Source organism: Polypterus senegalus, chromosome 5 (genome assembly GCF_016835505.1).
Source record: "Polypterus senegalus isolate Bchr_013 chromosome 5, ASM1683550v1, whole genome shotgun sequence".
Classification (NCBI taxonomy): domain Eukaryota; kingdom Metazoa; phylum Chordata; class Cladistia; order Polypteriformes; family Polypteridae; genus Polypterus; species Polypterus senegalus.
Window position 1 is genome coordinate 142,447,538 of NC_053158.1, and position 21,085 is coordinate 142,468,622.

General features: G+C 36.4%; 1 protein-coding gene across 1 annotated transcript in view; it reads left to right on the forward strand.

The window, feature by feature from the left end:
* The window catches only part of gmds (GDP-mannose 4,6-dehydratase), an 861,801-nt gene that overhangs the window by 146,246 nt on the left and 694,470 nt on the right, over positions 1–21,085 (forward strand). The window contains exon 2 of the mRNA XM_039753423.1: positions 18,023–18,067. Within this exon, the coding sequence (XP_039609357.1) occupies positions 18,023–18,067 (45 nt within the window). The remainder of the gene's footprint in view (positions 1–18,022; positions 18,068–21,085) is intronic.

Here is a 21,085-nt window from a genome sequence, read left to right on the forward strand (position 1 = left end):
AACTTCAAATTAAGTACTAATTTTTACATTTTTTATTGTTTGAACCAAATGCTTTATAAATAATATACTGCATACTACAATACTGCAACTAGTACATGCTATTTGTAGTTTAAATATGAAGAAGATTTAAAGGCTAGGCATATCAGTCCAGCATCATGTTCAAATATCGTTCTTTGTATTATAAAAGAATCTAAAGTTTGATCGGTTGGCATCCCTACTGTTTGAAAATATAGGGTGTTGATTTTGTTTTCCTGGTAGGAATTCTTTGCAGTACCTTTGATTTTTATCTTGTTAAAGTCCCAATTTTAATAGTTACATAGAGCATTTTTTCTTTCTCACACATTTTACATATGTTGTATATGCTTAGGCATGTTGACTGAAGTGAGTTATTTTGGTTCCTTCCATCCAGCTGACCACTTGCTTATCCTGTTCTTTGCAGTACAAGATAAAAAGGGGCCTGTGGAGGTGGAAGTACTATATAGTAAGATGGTGACTGAGTGAGAGAGAGCTCAATTGACATCACCAGGAAGCACTCCGCTTACAGTATTCAGAAACGCTTTCTGCTTGGCCCAAATGATGATGAGCCTCCATCATCTTAGAAATTGCTTCTGAGAGCAGTTCTAATCCCACTATTGCAGGATTATGGCTGGCCACTGGCAGTTACCACAATGCAAATCTGTGAACTAAGATTGCCTGTGATATGTGTTAGTCCACAGAAAAGTAGTGTTGTCTGCTCTGGTACCATTGAATGCAAGGCAGTAACCAGCTTGTCACATTTAATATTATATTCTCTATTGTCTGTCTTAGAGACTATTCATTCTCAGAAGTATATTGTTACTTGCCTCAGTGCTTCCAGAAATGTACCTTTTGGTTTCAGTTATTTATATCTTACCTTAATCAACAGTGTGCCTCCCCTTTCTGTTTAGCCTGACCTGAAAAAGTGACCTACATGTGAAACAGCTGGAATTTGGCAGCATTTTGTGACTTTTATTGCCTGCTTTAAATTAAGCTCTAAATATAGCAACATAAAATAGCAACTATGTTTAAAAAATATGAAAAGAAATGGCTTGGTGAAGTCCACATCTATTCTAAACATTGTGTGTAATAAAATTGTATTAATTCTGCAAGTAGCCAAGGATGTGAACTGCAAACCTATATGTCCTTGCCATTGCTGCAATAAAAGTCTAAGCAAGTGACTTGTTTCACTGAAGCAGAAGCAGATGTATCAAGCATGTAGGATTAAGTTAAAATCAACTGAAAAAAATCATACAAGAAAGCAGCAGAGGAAAAAATAGAAAGTTATAAATATGTAAAAAAAAACTGTTAGAAACAATAGTTTTAAAATGTATGCTTGATAAGCCCCCGCTTCTAAACTGAGAAATGAATTCCTATCCTTACTGGACTGTTTTGACTTGACACAACATGTTGATTTGCCCACCCACTGTGGTGGTCATATATTGGATCTAATCTGTACTTCTGGACTATCTGTTGCCAACATTTACAGCACTGATTTGGGACTCTCTGACCATAAAGCAGTACTTTTCACTGCCTCATTATCTCTCCCTTCTCTAACCTGTAAATTACAAATTTCTTTCAGAAACCTTTAAAAATATCTGTCCCTCTGTTCTTTCTGGATCCATTTCTGATCTTTTACTGTCTTAGCCTATTCCATCAACACTAGATAGTCTTGTTGTCAACTATAACTCAGCTCATCATTCAGCATTAGATAACAGCTCCTTTAAAACATAAGGAGGTTTCCTTTAAGTGTTCAGCTCCTTGGTATAAACTCAGGATTGAGATCTACAGTGGTGTGAAAAACTATTTGCCCCCTTCCTGATTTCTTATTCTTTTGCATGTTTGTCACACAAAATGTTTCTGATCATCAAACACATTTAACCATTAGTCAAATATAACACAAGTAAACACAAAATGCAGTTTTTAAATGATGGTTTTATTATTTAGGGAGAAAAAAAATCCAAACCTACATGGCCCTGTGTGAAAAAGTAATTGCCCCCTTGTTAAAAAATAACCTAACTGTGGTGTATCACACCCGAGTTCAATTTCCGTAGCCACCCCAGGCCTGATTACTGCCACACCTGTTTCAATCAAGAAATCACTTAAATAGGAGCTGCCTGACACAGAGAAGTAGACCAAAAGCACCTCAAAAGCTAGACATCATGCCAAGATCCAAAGAAATTCAGGAACAAATGAGAACAGAAGTAATTGAGATCTGTCAGTCTGGTAAAGGTTATAAAGCCATTTCTAAAGCTTTGGGACTCCAGCGAACCACAGTGAGAGCCATTATCCACAAATGGCAAAAACATGGAACAGTGGTGAACCTTCCCAGGAGTGGCCGGCCGACCAAAATTACCCCAAGAGCACAGAGACGACTCATCCGAGAGGTCACAAAAGACCCCAGGACAACGTCTAAAGAACTGAGGGCCTCACTTGCCTCAATTAAGGTCAGTGTTCACGACTCCACCATAAGAAAGAGACTGGGCAAAAACGGCCTGCATGGCAGATTTCCAAGACGCAAACCACTGTTAAGCAAAAGAACATTAGGGCTCGTCTCAATTTTGCTAAGAAACATCTCAATGATTGCCAAGACTTTTGGGAAAATACCTTGTGGACTGATGAGACAAAAGTTGAACTTTTGGAAGGCAAATGTCCCGTTACATCTGGCGTAAAAGGAACACAGCATTTCAGAAAAAGAACATCATACCAACAGTAAAATATGGTGGTGGTAGTGTGATGGTCTGGGGTTGTTTTGCTGCTTCAGGACCTGGAAGGCCTGCTGTGATAGATGGAACCATGAATTCTACTGTCTACCAAAAAATCCTGAAGGAGAATGTCTGGCCATCTGTTCGTCAACTCAAGCTGAAGCGATCTTGGGTGCTGCAACAGGACAATGACCCAAAACACACCAGCAAATCCACCTCTGAATGGCTGAAGAAAAACAAAACGAAGACTTTGGAGTGGCCTAGTCAAAGTCCTGACCAGAATCCAATTGAGATGCTATGGCATGACCTTAAAAAGGCAGTTCATACTAGAAAACCCTCAAATAAAGCTGAATTACAACAATTCTGCAAAGATGAGTGGGCCAAAATTCCTCCAGAGTGCTGTAAAAGACTCATTGCAAGTTATTGCAAATGCTTGATTGCAGTTATTGCTGCTAAGGGTGGCCCAACCAGTTATTAGGTTCAGGGGGCAATTACTTTTCACACAGGGCCATGTAGGTTTGGATTTTTTTTTCTCCCTAAATAATAAAACCATCATTTAAAACGGCATTTTGTGTTTACTTGTGTTATATTTGACTAATGGTTAAATGTGTTTGATGATCAGAAACATTTTGTGTGACAAACATGCAAAAGAATAAGAAATCAGGAAGGGGGCAAATAGTTTTTCACACCACTGTATGAAAGCAGCTGGCCTACGCCTTGAGAGAAGACGGAAGCCTGGCCTCACTGTTCACATTAAGGCTTTCTCTGACCACCAAAGAGCTTACAGAGAAGCACTAACTGCTTTCAAGAACACTCATTATGGCAGAATAATAGAAAGTGGCCACGATAACCCAAGGATATTGTTCTCTGTATTTAATAAACTACTCAAACCCGCATCTGGCCCATCTACCCCTACTCTCTTTTCTGTTTCTTTTTCCGGTTTCTTTGTGGTGGTGGCCTGCGCCACCTCCACCTACTCAAAGCTTCATGATGCTCCAACAATGATGGATGGATTAAAAGGCAGAAGTCTACGTGACCATCATCATCATCAAGCCCTTCCGTGAGAATCCTAAATCCAAAGAGGACTGTTTCATTTTTGTTAGGTAGAATGCCCAGAGGGGACAGGGCGGTCTCATGGTCTGGAATCCCTACAGATTTTATTTTTTCTCCAGCCGTCTGGAGTTTTTGTTTTTTCTGTCCCCCCTGGCCATTGAACCTTACTCTTATTCGATGTTAATGTTGATTTATTTTGTTTTATAATTGTGTCTTTCATTTTTCTATTCTTTAATATCTAAAGCACTTTGAGCTACTGTTTGTATGAAAATGTGCTATATAAATAAATGTTGTTGTTGTTGTTCTACTGAAGTCTGTGAGAAATTCCTCCACTTTTTCCGTAACAGAATTGAAGATCTAAATAATTCAACTAACACAAATACATCATCTGTTTATATCTTTCCCTGTTTTCCACTCCATCCAGCTCCTTCTCTAAGTTCTCACCAGTCACATCTGCTTTTGTTAATAACCTGCTTTGTAAGATGAGGCCGACTACTTGTGTACTGGACCCCATCCCCAGCACACTGCTTAAATCCTGTCTCCTGACTATTACAACAATAATAAACTCATCCCTTGACACTGGCTCTGTGCCGCTCACTTTTATAACTGCCTCTGTAACCCCAATGTTAAAAAAATCTGACCTTGATGGTGCCAATCTTAACAATTTTCGGCCTATTTCCCACTTACCTTTTCTGTCAAAAGTTCTTGAGCGTGTTGTAGCTTCCCAACTCACCAACTACTTAACTTCTAATAATTTGATGGAACCCTTTCGGTCTGGCTTCAGGGCGCAGCATAGCTGTGAAACTGCTCTGCTACGAGTAACCAATGATTTGCTTATGGCAGCAGACTCTGGACAAACCAGCATATTAATTCTGTTAGACCTCAGTGCAGCATTTGACTCTGTCAGACATGACATTCTACTGTCCAAAGTGGAGAACATGCTGAGTATCACTGGCACTGTCCTCCAGTGGTTCAAGTCCTATCTGACTGATAGGCAAGAGTTTGTTAGTCTTGGCAACAGCAGATCCAGCTTTGCGCCAGTCACACAAGGAGTTCCTCAGGGCTCTGTCCTTGCCCCTCTCCTCTTCTGTATTTATATGCTTCCCCTTGGCCATATTCCTAGCTTTGGACTGGGTTACAATTTCTATGCAGATGACACTCAACTCTATTTCAATGTTTAAAGTGGAACTTCATCAGAGCTTTCTCAGCTCACAACCTGCCTCTGTGAAATTAATACCTGGATGGAGCAGAACTCTTTAAAATTAAACTGCAACAAAACTGAACTCCTGCAAATTAGGACTAAAGTGCAACTTAGTAAAATGAGTTCCTTCCCAGTCCATCTTGGCGGTGATCTCATCAGACCTGCCTCCACTGCAAAGAATCTTGGTATCAATTTTGATTCCTCCCTTTCTTATTCCACTCACATATATCACATTAAGAAACTTTCTTACTTTCTCCTCTTTAACATATCCCGTGTTTGCTCCTTCATCTCCTTTTCTAATGCTGAGAAACTTGTCCTTGCTGTTATCGCATCCCGTATCGATTATTGTAATTCCCTACTGGCAGGTGCCCCTTCTAATCTTATATCACAGCTCCAGCTTATTCAAAACACGGCTGCAAGAGTCCTTACCCGAACCAGCAGCAGCGAGCACCTCACACCCATCCTGCTCCGCCTTCACTGGCTCCCCGTGTCTTACAAAATCGAATATAAAATTCTGCTAATAACCTACAAAGCCTTAAACGACCTTGCGCCAAACTACATCAGTAACCTTTTCCATCACTATGTGCCTGTCTGCCCACTAAGGTCCTCTGATTCTGGCAATCTTGTTGTGCTACACACTAATCTACACTCCATGGGTGACAGGGCCTTCAGCTGTATAGTGTCCAGACTCTGGAATGACCTACCCAAATTAATCAGATCAGCTGACTCCATGAATTCTTTTAAAAAACAACTCAAAACTCATCTGTTCAGGAAGGCTTTTAGCTCTATCTGACTTTATTACCCTTCTTTCAGTTTACCTCTAAGTCAAGATGTTCATGTAACCTGTGTATGTGTTCTAGATCATCAATTATGTTGTCTGTTAGGTTTTTCTCTGAATTTACCATCTTACTCTTCTTTATTTATTTTTCTGGCTTAGTAAAATGCTATATACTGTATACCCTGCCATTCTTTCTTAAACTCTGTAAAGCGCCTTGAGCATGGGAAAGGCTCTATATAAATAAAATGTATTGTTATTATTATTATTATTAGGTATTCTTTGAAAATCAAAGTCCCGTTTTAATTCTCCAGAAACTTGTTAAAGCCCTAACGTTTGGATATATCTATCACCAGCTTTGCAGCCTGGCTCAGTGAGACCCATAGTTACGGCAGATTTTCTTTCCAGTGAATCCCTTAATCAAAGGCTTGCTGCTAACTTTAACTTAAATCATTGTTTTATTTGACCTGTAAGTTTTCTTTTTTTCCATATGCCTGAGATTAGATTTGCCATATGCAATCATGACTGTGACATTAAAAATATTAGTGTGCCATTGTTGTAATGTAATTTTTTACTAGGCAGATTTTGAAGGCATTGGTTATTGCAATAAATAGATTTTACAATGAATAATTGGCATTTCTGCAGTCTTATACTTATGTTTGCACTGGTGCCTAATTATTCCCATAAATAAATCAAGATGTGAACAGAACAGTGTATTCTTACATATTGTATTACACAAAACTCTCCATCCATCCATCCATCCATTTTCCAACCCGCTGAATCCGAACACAGGATCACGGGGGTCTGCTGGAGCCAAATATGTTGTGTAAAGAGTGGTGAGCAAGACTAAATTACAATTTAGTAGCTCAGTAAAAAGTAGTAAACTTGTTTCCCTGAAAAAGCACAGACATTTAAGGTTCCCACAGGATTATGTAAATACACTATTTAATTAGAGGCTGCATTTTTGTTCTTACTTTCTCCTTTATGGTGCATCATATAAGAGCGTAAGAAGTTTGACAAACAGAAGAAGGCTATTCGGTTCATCAATCTTGCTTCGTTACCTAACTATAAATGCGTATGTCTTCATATTATGCACTGATTAAAATGCAGTTTCACTCAGGAGCTGAAGTTTTAATAATAATATACTTGCCTCCATTTTTTCTTTTTTAAATATTTAAGTAGCAAACTAATGTATTTGAGGTATGTAAAATGTTTTACTTGATTTTTGTCAGGCTATTCCAGATACACATTCCAAATTTGGAAATTTTACAAATTAACATTGTTTCAGTGTTTGCTGAGATTGTTTAGTAGTAGTTTAGGACAAATATACTAAAAAGTGTACTGCTTCAGATCTCTGTGAGTAAAAGTTGATTGTTTTAAATCTAGGATGCTTGATGTTCAGTCTATGCTACACTTCAAGAAAGATCACTTTGCAAATGTACTGGCCATTGGAATCCCAAATACCCCCATACTCAGTGATAAAAAAATACTTTAGATGATTCCTGTGTTAATTATATCTGATGTAATTATGGCTTCTGTAGCTGCTACAGTAAATGTTTTGTTTATTTTGTAATAGAAATCTCCAAAATTAATGACTATTCAATAATGGCTGGGATCTTGGACCTCATGTTGGGGGTCAACAGGGTAGGGATTATACTATGTATGGTTATAGAGTGGGCTAGGATTTAATTATAGTTGCATTACTTTTGTTATTTGAGACTTCTTGATTTTTTTTTGTTTACAGTACTTGTCAAAGAATAAAAAAATATTTTAAAACTAGTTTAGATGAACTATTGATTAACAAAGTGCAAACATAATCTTTGCTTACATTCCCAGTCTGTTTTTACACATACTATTTCCTCATTTGTTTGAAATGATAATTTTTTTGTAATTCACTAGGAAATTGAAACATGCATAAAATTGTGTACATAGCAGTCCCAGACATTTTTAGTTAGATTCACAATGTGCAATCTGGAAATGATTGCATACTTGTTAACCATCTTTCCATTTTTCAGTACTATCCTGAATCAGGAGTTGCCCTGTCATCGGTACTGTCATACGTACACCAATGCTCAGTTTACTTGGCTAGTTTAAAGTTATCAATTACATAAAAAGCATGAAGTACCCAAGAAAAACCACATACCAGGTTGGTTAGAATGTAAAAATCCCAAACAAATTAACTGGGTCAGGACTGTGGAGCTTTGAAACATCTGGCTGTACAATGTGCCACTATTTGAATGTGTTTAGATAGAGATAGATAGATACTTTATTAATCCCAGGGGAAAATTCACACTTACTGCATAAGGAACTTCTCACGTTTTCCCATGGGGTGTTTGATCTTCCATATGTAAATATATGTATTTTCAACCATATGAAAACTTTCTTCCTTTAACTGAACATTCAATCAAATCATAATTGCCCAGTACCCGGTCTGAATCACTAAGTTATTTGGAAAGTAGGAAACTGTTTCAGGAAAAAGTGGAGGTTGTAGGAAAGGCACTGTAAGAGCTTATATTAACAATTACAGTTATAAAAGGAGTACTTAAAAATCACATTGAAAAACAATGTAAAAATTCAGATTTATTTGCAAATGTTTTCAAATGTAACTTTTTTGAGTAAATGGCTTGCAAATAACAGAGTTAAGACATTGTGAATTTCCTACAGGAAGACTGGGCATACAACTGCACATTCTTGGACATGTTACCATTTAGATTCTTAAAGAGTGGACTTAATATAAAAATTTTACAAATTTATATTTTATAAAGTACATATACAGTGATCCCTCGCTATATCGACTTTCATGGCTTCACTCCATCGCGGATTTTAAATGTAAGCATATCTAAATATATATCACGGATTTTTCACTTGTTCGCGGATTTCTGCGGACAATGGGTCTTTTAATTTATGGTACATGCTTCCTCAGTTTGTTTGCCCAGTTGATTTCATACAAGGGACACTTTTGGCGAATGGCTTAGAAGCTACCCAATCAGAGCATGTATTACGTATTAACTAAAACTCCTCAATGATATACTATATGCTTCCGGCACGGTGCTTGATTGTTTGCTTCTCTCTGTGTCTCTCACTCTCTCTGACATTTTTTGCGCCTGACGGAGGGCGTGTGAGCAGTGGGGCTGTTTGCACAGAGGCTGTTTGCCTAGAGGATACGGACGCGCCTGTAAAAAATGCTGCTTTATCGCGGTTCTTCGGCATACTTAAAAGCCCAAAAGCACGTATTGATTTTTTGATTGTTTGCTTTTCTCTCGCGCTCTCTCTCTCTGACATTCTCTGCTACTGACACGCATTCTTTTGAAGAGAAGATATATTTGCATTCTTTTAATTGTGAGAAAGAACTATCATCTCTGTCTTGTCATGGAGCACAGTTTAAACTTTTGACTAAAGGGTGTTATTTCATGTCTAGAGGGCTCTAATAATGTTAACAGTGTGGGAGAGTTTATAAGGGCTTAAAATATATAAAAATAACCATACAAACATATGGTTTCTACTTCGTGGATTTTCATCTATCGCGGGGGGTTCTGGAATGCAATCCCCGCGATCGAGGAGGGATTACTGTATACATATCATATTTGTACTCATATAGTATGTGATTATATGAAATGTGTTTTAATTAAACTAAACTTTATTATAGTATATAGCCTACTATACATAGAAGTGGAAGTGTGCTTTACTTTCAGTTTGTTTACCAAATTTTCAAAGTGAAGAGTAACCCCTCAGTACAATATATAGTAATTCACAGAAAATAAAAACATTACCTTAGAATTGACTTAGTTAAGACCAAATTTTTGTAGAAGGTTTACATTTTAGGTACAATTGTCAATTTGCAGAAAGAAAGGGAGGAAAGTAAAACCCAGAAAGAGAAAAATTGAGAAGAATGCTATAGAAAGGGTAATTGGAGATAGTTGGAGGATGGAAGGAAAAATGAAAATAGGCTATACATCACAAGGATCAGTGTGACATTAAATCTCAGTTCAGACTCTTTTCCATGTGTAGCTCCTAGTTAGTGGAATGACCTGCCCACCTCCATTTGAAATTCTGACTCCCTCAATGTGTTTAAAAAACATTTGAACATTGTTTGTTGAAATTCTATCTGATATTAGCTGTTATGTTTTGTAACCATGGAACTGTAAGCAACTAGTATTTTGTTAATTTCACTTGTGATGGTCAATTTTGGAACCTTGTCCTCTAACACTTTTTCATAAAAAGTCTCCCAGACTGATGGTTACTTGATTAGGTTAACCTCTTGAATGTTGCTTTGGATAAAAGTGTCTGCTAGGCAAATAAAGAAATGTTCCTTGGAGTGAAATGTAGTTTTTAAGAATAAATAAAATTGAATTGAATTTGTTCAATACCTTGATATTATTACTTTATGTGGATTCATTATAATCCCCGTTGAATTTATTTTTTCATAGTCCACATGCAAGACTAGTTGCTCTATGTTTCCTGAAAAATATTGCTAGAAAGACTATATCAAGTGATGTGACAGATGACCAGTGACTTTGACCCACCGGAACCCCTGGAGAGCGGAAGGACCCGGAAAGATGCAATACCATCCCTGGGGCATGAGAGGGCAACCCACCTGATTTGCATCGGGGCCACTTGACTGGAGCTTGGAAGCTTAATCCTATTGAGGACCGTGGCCACTACCAGGGGGAGCTTGGACAATTCCAGAGCTTTGGTACACCCTGATGATTTTCCTGCAGGACTTCCTGGTGTGGTGGAAGTGCTGTGTGGGATTCCGGAAGCACTCCGGGTGTACCTGCTTCCTGGTCCAGCAGCACTTCCTGGTGTGGCGGACGTGTTGCATACCATGGCTTCTGAACCATCCAGGCCCCCTGGCAGTGGCCATGGGTCCCCACAAGGTTGAGCTTCTGTTCCCATGGCCCCAACACCCACCAGGGCAGCTGCCTTCTTGTGTCCCAGATTAGGTACTGCCCTTCTCCCGGTCTTTCCATCCTCCAGCCCTAGCTGTCCGCCACAGTGATCAGTTTGCAATTTATAGAAAAAACATGATTCATTATTTAGGATTATTTGATAATAATCTAATTAATAATTTAAATGCATTTAGTAATCCTGAGCATTCAATGCTTTTTTGTTTGGCTTCAGATATCCTAGAGAAACCTGAAGTCAAATGTACTGTAGTAAAGCAAAATATGCATAAACATTATATGTTATAATATTACATTTTCTTAATAGGATTTAAAATCTACTTAAATTATGCTTCAATGGTGATTTAAAAGTTTAATTTGATAGTGATATGTATTAATGTTTCTATTCATTGTTTTATCTTTCACTATATTTGGTTAATCCATTTTTAGTGTTGTAAGGTCCAGAGACTAATTGTTACCGACTAACCTGTCAGTATTGTGCACAAGGTAGGAATTAATGCGGTTTAGGCTTTCTTAATATCTTTAACTAGTCAGAATCCAAACATGAGTTGCCTACAATACATTTTAGTTTTAGAAATTTCATGACAAAATTGAGGGAGTTTTTCCATTGATGGAGAGTTTTAAGTACATGTATAACATCTGTTATTTCAATATAACTAGTCAGAATTCAAATGAGACAGACATTTTCGTTAATTTTGACTAGTTAACATTAAACTTTAGGTGCCTAAAATTCTTTTTTAGACATCCTTAATTCAAAGTAATTAAATCAATAATTACACTGGGTAACAAAATGTAACTTTCTTGTGATATGAATTAATATAGGTGAATCTTACAGTATTTTTGTGCTAAATTAAAATATCTAATTGGATTTTCCGTATCACATTAGGATTTTCAATGACACATGCTTAAAAAATATGATATACCTCTATATATACACATGGGAAAGTCTCACCTAAAAGGCAAAAGTATACAATTTTCTGTTCTACTTGGCCTCAGGAATATCACTCTAATTTCTGGTAATAGTCGGCAAGAATATTACTGGGACTCCACTTCAACATGTTTGTCACTGACTGCTTCAAGATTACCAGGAAAATGTCTGTAAAGTTATAAAATGCTTATAAACAGCAATAAAAATATTTTAAACCTAAACTTTAAAAAGAGTAGTAAACCTTAATACTAAACATACAACCTAAATGAACGGCAGAATTCAAAAACTTTGTGTGATGGAAAAATTCTGAGTACATTCTTGAAATCAGTACTTTTAAAATACCCCTAAGTTGTTCTGTAACAAAGTCTTTGTTCATTAGTGTTATTTTCTTTTTCTAACAAACCAAAGTAAAACATAAAATGCACCTGTCAGCATATCAGGCTTTCTCTAGTTCAAGTGATTGCAAATGTGTGTTTTAAATTTTGACTAGTCAATATCTGTCTGTCTGCCACATTAATAAAGCTTTGAAATTGAAAGTTTAATGGAAGTCATTAAAAGTTGATTTGTTTTGGCTGTTAAAATTAAATTAAAGACAAATGTGATTTTGAATCTTGGTATTTGTAGTTACCTAAAATAGGAATTGGCAGAAGACATTAAATATTAAAAATGGATTTCATTATTAGTGCATGTAAGATTTGTGTATAGTGTGTACTTGTCTTAGTTTCTACAGTATTTGTCTTATACAGTTTATTCTTCTGTCTACAAATATTAACAATTTTGCAATTTACTTGATACCCTCTGCTGGCAGAAAAAAGGCACAACGCCTCACTCCACTTCAATAAAATGAAATGAAAAAATCCTTTGCCCACCTGTTTGTTCATTATATAAATTATGTAGCTTTAAATATGCCACACAGAGAAATTTGTACTTCTAATCTAAACCACTTTTGACATTTTTTTTTCTGCTTTGTCTGATTGGGTTTTGTATAGTCTTAAATGGAATACTGTTTCAGGACATGTATACCTCAGACATAATGCTTGAGGAGTTGTTTAAGATAATTTTAGACAAATTCTATCATTTTTCTTGACAGCCTATATAAAATTATACATCTTCACACAATTTTATTATGTAATTTTTATGGGACTTTCAAAATAAAGGAAGAGTATTAGATGTATTTCTCAGAGTCATTAAAATAAATAACTAAACTGTAACATTTAAAACAAGTTTCAAGCTATTTTCACTTTTCAGGTAGAGACATTTTAAAAACATCAGTGAAATACATTTCATCTGGGTTATGACTAGGTTTATACATGTGTCTATAGTGGTCAAAGATCACTGCACCACCTACTCCCTTTGCAGCTTGTGACTCGTTATGAATGTTACATAGTTCTTGAATTTCCGGATACAATCAGGGTGGGGAATATAATGCTTTTAGCATATTTGGCTCTTGTGATACAGATTGACTGGGAAATTTTAGAACATGCAGGCCACCCAGAGTCTTTACAAGAATACAATGGTAGACACAGTGATTTGAAATCTTAACGATTTGAAATCTTAACATCTGCAACAACATCAGCTCCTGTTTTTGCTGATAAACTGACATTTATAATTTGACCTATTAGAATTAAGTTTACATCTCATAGCCAAATGTGGCCCCTGCTGGAGTCACTTTTTTGCTCTTTTACTTTATGGTAATGACATGTCACTGTAAATAGAAAAATAAATAGTGTGTGAATACTACGCTACTACCAGACAAGAGAATCAGATATTGCCAGGAACTAGTAACTCATATTCCCACTGGCTGAAAAGCAGTGCCACATCACTTGATAGACTTGGAAAGGAAATGCAGAGGAAGTAAATGCCACTGCTGGTTTAGAATGTTCCAGTGTGGTTGGAAAGTTTGAGAAATGGCCTGGGTGAGAAGAACAAGACCTTATTGACAGGGTTCAATCCTGGTTAGGCCTGTTTCTCATCAGCTTTCTCGAGGAGTGTGGCTTTTTTCCCCTCTTTTACGTGTTGCTTTCTTATAACCATTTAAGTGAGAGGTTATGCAATATACTGAGAGAACATAGAGCATATTCTCTTTTTATTCTTTAGGGAATTGTAAAGAGAGAAAATCACTAAAAGAAAGTATAAATCGCGACAGACTGGTTTATTAATATCATACTTTCCAAGGCTCTTTAGAAATGTGCATAGTTTTGCATAATGTGTCCTTTTTTAAGGGACCCTTATTCACACTTCTTAATTTACGAGACATAGCTCTGACATTTCAGTCTGTAGTAACACTAAAGCAGCAGTGTGTTTGACTTCAGTGTTAACTGTCAGAACTGTTCCCCTTTTCTCTTCTTATGCTCTGTCTGGATTTTTCTGGCAGCTGTATCTTTTTCAAGTTCATACCATGTAAAGGGTATTGTACAAAAGAAATTTTGTTTGTTTAACATTTCATGAGATTTCCTTGAAAAATAAAGTCATGGACCTGTGTGAATTTTTTTCATGATTATAAAGTAATCCATAGTCGGGGAGCAAAGTGACATTTGTAGTATGAAGTTTGGCTTTAATGTTTGCCTGGCATGTTATGTAATAAACATCTCCAGAAGCATCAGACTGGCCTTGTGTAAATTTGTTTTGGATCCAGTTTGGTTTACAGTGGGGACCATCGTTAACATTTACTTCATTGTTAAGACTGCATAGTAAACATGAAACTTTAAAAAAAATCAAAGAATTGTTTTCCCAACTCTAATTATGTATATTTTTGTAAATGACATACTGTACAAACTAAGAAGCTGACACTTTGTTTACGGTTGATTCCTGCATGGCACACTATGTTACTATAGTAACATGGTCCTTAAGCCTGAACTGATTTAACTGAGTTTGATAATGGTAGGATAAAAGTATAAAACTTGGTTAAAAGGTTAATCATCCATCTGTCTATCTTAGAACTTTCTTAATCTCTGGTAGCCAGGTATTCCCAGCAGGAATCCAGCCTAGCCGGAGTGCAAGCTTTACAAAAAAAAATAGCTGACTCCTAAAATTAAGGAAGTATGATATTGTTAGAGATATAGTAAGATTCATATCATGTAGTTTTTGGGATGAATCGTGAAGTTTATGTACTAATATTGCTATTGAATTTTGCCTAATGGTCTTTTGCTGACCGTAAAATGTACTGAATTCTTGCATTCTAAGAGAAGTAAGATTGTACTCTTGAAATACACTTCTAAATACAGCCCCTGCATAAAAAGAATAAGACTGCTTTACATTGTTGTAAAACGTGCTGTAAAAGGTTTTACTCTATTGTTAAATCCAAGGTTTTGGCAGTTGTATGATAATATAGAAATTACTGACTAATGAATAAAGTCTGATTCATTTTCCACTATCAACAGCTTTTTATATTAACTGAAATTAGGGAACAAGGACTTAAGGCAGCATTACTTTGCACTAATGAGAACTCTGGTCAGAGACAACTTTTTCTTCATCATTTTAAAGAAAGTCTATTCCTAAAAAAAAATAATTAATAGTAAAAAAATCATACAAGGTGTAAATTCAAATACATATAGTACAATGGCTTCATCCTGTTGAGTCTCACTTGTGCTGGCTGCTAAAAGAGGAAATTCTATAATGTGTGTTTTATTGGCATATTTGACCCATTATATGGGTAGAACAAAATTTGGACACCTTCGTGGCAACACCATACTCTTGTACAAACAAGCTTTTTCATTGTTCATGATTGAGACTAGTAAAGACTTGGATGGGGCCAGAAATCTCACAAATCACCTGCACAAAATGTTAAAATACTATACAGTATTGAAATGAAGCTGGCTTGTCCAGATGTGGTTGAGCATACCTCAAGCAGCTCTGTTTGTGCTGTGGGCGGAGAAAAGGCTTCCTCTGCATCACTCTCGCATACAGCATCTCCTTGTGTAAAGTGCGCCGAATGGTTGAACGATGTACAGTGACTCCATCTGCTGCAAGATGATGTTGTAGGTCTTTGGTGCTGGTCTGTGGGTTGACTCTGACTGTTCTCACCATTCGTCGCTTCTGTCTATCCGAAATCTTTCTTGGTCTGCCACTTCGAGCCTTAACTTGAACTGAGCCTGTGGTCTTCCATTTCCTCAATATGTTCCTAACTGTGGAAACAGACAGCTTAAATCTCTGGGACAGCTTTCTGTATCCTTCCCCTAAACCATGATGGTGAACAATCTTTGTCTTCAGATCATTTGAGAGTTGTTTTGTGACCCCCATGTTGCTACTCTTCAGAGAAAATTAAAGGAGGAGGGAAACTTACAATTGACCCCCTTAAATACTCTTTCTCATTATAGGATTCACCTGTGTATGTAGGTCAAGGGTCACTGAGCTTACCAAGCCAATTTGAGTTCCAATAATTAGTTCTAAAAGTTTTGGAATCAATAAAATGACAACGGTGCCCAAATTTATGCACCTGCCTGATTTTGTTTGAACAATTATTGCACACTTTCTGTAAATCCAATAAACTTCATTTCACTTCTCAAATATCACTGTGTGTGTCTCCTATATGATATATTTAACTGACATTTTTTAATCGTAACAACCAACAATTTATACAGGAAAGTAATGACTATTAACAAGGTTGGCCAAATTTTTGCATCCCACTGTATCTTGCCTTGTTGGAATAGACACTAAGATAACAAAGAAAAAGGAGTATGTGATGGAAAAACCCTGACAGACCTAATAATAGGCTGAGAAAGGAAGGGTAAAAATCGAGTCCTTATAAATAAATCTATAGGAACTAATTCACTCACCTGCCCCTCCTACATGGAGAGATGTGAGCACCTGCCAAACCGACTAGTTCTAAAAAGATTACAGTACAAAGCACACCAAAATAAATAAAAAGGCACAAAACGGTATGCTTGAAGTTGTCAAAATGCAATTTGCAAAAGCAATAATTAGAGGCAGATTTCAAAACAAAAGGAGGTGATAGTTTAAATTTCAAAAGTTCATCTACTTGGTCTGGAATCCCTACAGATTTTATTTTTTCTCCAGCCGTCTGGAGTTTTTTTATTTTTTCTGTCCCCCCTGGCCATTGAACCTTACTCTTATTCGATGTTAATTAATGTTGATTTATTTTGTTTTATAATTGTGTCTTTCATTTTTCTATTCTTTAATATGTAAAGCACTTTGAGCTACTGTTTGTATGAAAATGTGCTATATAAATAAATGTTGTTGTTGTTACTTATCCATCCATCCATCTGTCCGTCCATCCTCATAATCCACTTATCCAGGGCAGGATTGTGAGGCAGCCGGAGCCTATACAGTACTGGCAATCATAGCTTTTCCAACAAACTCAAAAAGATACTACCTTACTATAATTCCTGACCTTCATTTACTGGAAGGACAATGGCAATTGTGATGTCCAGTAACTATTTTTTCGTCATGGTGTTGTGGGCATTTGGGATTCTGGAAGACAATGCAAATGACTTGCTGGGGTAAACAATTTCAAAGAAAGAAAGGATGAAAATGGAACAACACATTAGAAAATGGCAAAAAAAGTCTTCCCTCAGTATCTAGAACTCGGAAATCAATTCTTTCAAGCATTTAAGGAATGAAATGCAGTTGGTTATTTAGTACAGAGATCTTTCACCAGGTAATTTCCAAAGACTATGGTTCAGGCGAGTATCTATTTGAAGTCAGCACTTTAATTTCAATAATTCAACTTCTTACAAACTAACAAATTGTTTCAGATATATGATGATATGATTTGGTGAAAAAGAAGTAAATGTTGAATTGTGGAGATGCATTGCAACATTGCAAAATGGTCATGTATGTGTTAATAAAATCCAGACTCATAGTTGTTCCCCTTATTTTAAATACAAGATATTGACATCCCTTTGATGTTGTGAACTCACTTCACATCTCCAGTCCCATCTAACTCTGGCACATTTTATATAGTATTAAAAAACTATTTATTAAATGGTTTTTATAATGAATATTGACAGATTTTTAAGTAAAATCAAATATTACTCCACATGAACGACGACTGAGCAATTGCTGTAAGCCCAGAGTGCTAAATCTCTGGCTACAGCACAAATTACTACACTACCATACTATCCTATTTGACAAAGTATGTAACAGTTATTCCCATGCTAACAATATACAAAAAAAGGTTAGAGATGCACCATTGTAGATGTATACAGTTACTATCTTTAATCTTCTTTTCCATTTTTTAGTGTGTCAGCATCCTTTACCTAATTGCTGTTTTTTGAAGTTGAATGCTGATGTTGGCTTTTACCAAGTAATTTGAATTGATGAGATTTTTTAGTTAAATATACTGTACTGTTATGTGTGAAAAAAGCTTCCTGCTCATTTTGTTGCTCTGTTAATAGTTAATCTACAACCAAAGTCACAAACATAACCTAATATCTCAAATGAAGATTTAGTAATTACTTATTTACATTTTATGTTTTTCAGGATGGATCATATTTGGCTGAGTTCCTTTTGAACAAGGGGTATGAGGTGAGTAATTGCAGACTAGTGGAGTCATCAGTCTGAATCTTGCTTCCTTTGTGGCTGTCCTTTACAGTATATGCATGTGTATTTTTCCAGGGAAACCCTGATAATGGTATTGTTTTCCGGGAGGAGAACATACTGCCTTGCAGTAAAACTAGCTGATTATTTTAGTTATCACATTATTCTTAAATTCCCTCTACTTCCTTAGATCAGACCATGAGTGTGTTTTTGACACCTACATAAAAACCACAGTAAAACCCACACACATTCAAAAACATATGTACATCTGGTTCTCTGGTCTATGTAACTGTGAAATTAAAATCAGTTTTGAGAATTTTAGATTTACTGTCCAGTTGATTTAAATCATTTGAAATATGAGCAGTTTATATTTTTGACCATTAATTATTTTAAAAGTATATCTGTCTCCAAAAAACTCCCTGTATTTTGTACTTTTTTTCCACCTTATACTGTTATTGACATTATCATTCCTCTGCAGTGTTTAGAGCATTCTAGAATCATTTTGGAACCTGTATAAGACAGTATGTAACTTGCATAGTGCCACAGGGTGTGTCTTGTGAATGAATTCTTGAGTTTTGGCTGGGGTAAACTCAATCAAGTTCATAGTGGTAAACTGCTTCAGAAACAGGATAAAAAATTAAAAGGGTTGTTATTTAGTAGGGAAAATGGGTAGGTGCCAAAGGGAGGAGATACACTTGGGGTTGGCCAAAAGTGCAAAGCATGACTAGTATTTCCCTGTCTTCCCAAAAAACATCACAGAGAAAGTGTGTGTCTGCTGACACAGGAAAGTATAGGTGAGATAAGGTGAGGAGAAAAATGAAAGCCTTATTTGACTTATAATTGCATCTGTGGATCAGTGGCACCACAACACTAGAGGCTGCAGGAAGGCCCTATGGTCTTGTGACGCCAGTATTTTATAATGCTGACCACACTTTTGCATGCTTTTAAACTGCTACTGTGGCTAAATGCCAAGGCTGAATATGCTTTAGAGTCCAAGGAAGAGAATGAAGAGTGTCTAGCAGTGGGGTGTGGTGGATAGCTATAAAAGACAAATAATAATGGTGTACAAGTGGGAGAATTTTTTTTTTTGGTTCTTTGTGTATAAACCAGTAAAGTTGTTAGGTACTATTAATAGCTGTAAGGTTAATTGCTTATTATGAAGAAGGAAATAAAACCCACATGAATAAACATATATAACCTCATGTGTGGGGCATATTGGCTGAGGAATGCAGCCACCCATCTTGTTGGGGGAGAACTCTTGGTAGGCCGTCTCCCCCTGTCCATCCACTACACTGGCCTCCCTGCCAGGTAAGGGTATGAGGCTTATCCCAACTGGGATGTTAGCCACCCCTGAGGTCTGTCACACTGTTTATGCACAATATTGTGAAACTGGTTATACTAACATAATAATGATAATCTAATGAGCAGATATTATCCAACACATTTCTTATCATTTTATTTAAATTAAATTTAATACAAAGGAATCTAAACTATAGGATAATAAAATTTTTTTTAATTCAATTATGTTTAATACTAGCATTACCTGTCCTAAGGTAGGCCATGGTTGTAACAAGTTCAGTAGGTCAAACCAGACTTCCTTAGCACATTCATGGTTATGTACAACGCAGCAGAGAATTATAATATCATCAGTCTTTCTGAAAGAGTAGTGATTACCATACCTCCAGTAGGTAACATTTATGGGTGAGACTTATTAAATGTCTAAACCGTCTCATCTAAGAGGTGTGCTGAAGTACTTGGCTTTCATTTCATCAATACAAATAAACCGCTTATGCCATTGCATCAAAAATCCACTGTGCAAGCTTAAAATCTACTATACCCTCACTAATAACTAAAGCTATGTTGTACTCAGATATAAAGAAACTGCCTCCTCCTCATTTGCAGAGAGCAAGCTAGTGTTTTACAGGTGGTAAACATGAAGTCAGATTTAAAAGGGCAGATTCTCTTTCTTGACCGTTTCATACTTGGGTGCAATCCAGTTTATATTATGTGGAAATTCACAATCTGTGGATGACCATCTAAAACACCTAAGACATAACGTCATGGCCACGAATAAGATACTTTGTGAGCCTTAGTAGTACCTTGCCATCTGAAAAGAGTAAAGCAGATAAAAACTCTGCCATCCGGAAGTTCATCAAATTTTAAACTGAATGGTAAGTATTGTATTATCAACTGCATGTTAATTAGTAAGAAAAGGCTTCAATAACCAAAGCATTAAAAAAATACAAGCAGAATATTTCACCTCAGTAACACACTCAGGTGCTTGGCACAATATAATAAAAATTTTGCAAACCCACTTTATTTTTAAATTGACATGACAAGCATAAACTGGGATAACACGAGCTTGCTTCATGAATGCATAAGTCCAGTTAAGCGCAAGCTTTGATTGGGGGGAACACCTGTAGTTACAGTGCTGCAGATAACTGAATTTCAGAACCACAGATTTAAGTCTTTTCTTTATCTTTTCAAATTGGTCAATGGAACACAGTTTCCATTGTGTTGTAGAACATTCAACTGAACTTTTTTTTGTGTACTTCCGTTAACCAACTTTTCCGTAATTGTTTTATGTAATCTTGGACATGGATGCAGAGCAAAGAATTCCCTTGAAGATGCTTACTGTAACTGTCAGCCAATGATTTTTTACCTCTTCCTTAAATTCATATTTTTAGAAGAGCTTTTGTATCCATTTTATTTATTCAACATCTCCTCTTCTGATCTGGTCATATTGGGCCTCATGTATAAACGGTGCATAAGCACAAAAATGTTACATATGCCCGTTTCCACACTAATTTCGATATGTATAAAAACTAAAGTTAGCGTAAAGTCACACACATTTTCACAGCAGCCTAATACCTTACGTACGGAGGTTTCTGCTCAATTTTGCAAACAACTGACACCCAGCATCAAAGCAGTACTACTATTCTGGTGTAGTGTTCTTTTCTTTTTTTGGTATCCCATCAGTGATGCAGAATTTATCAAATACATAGA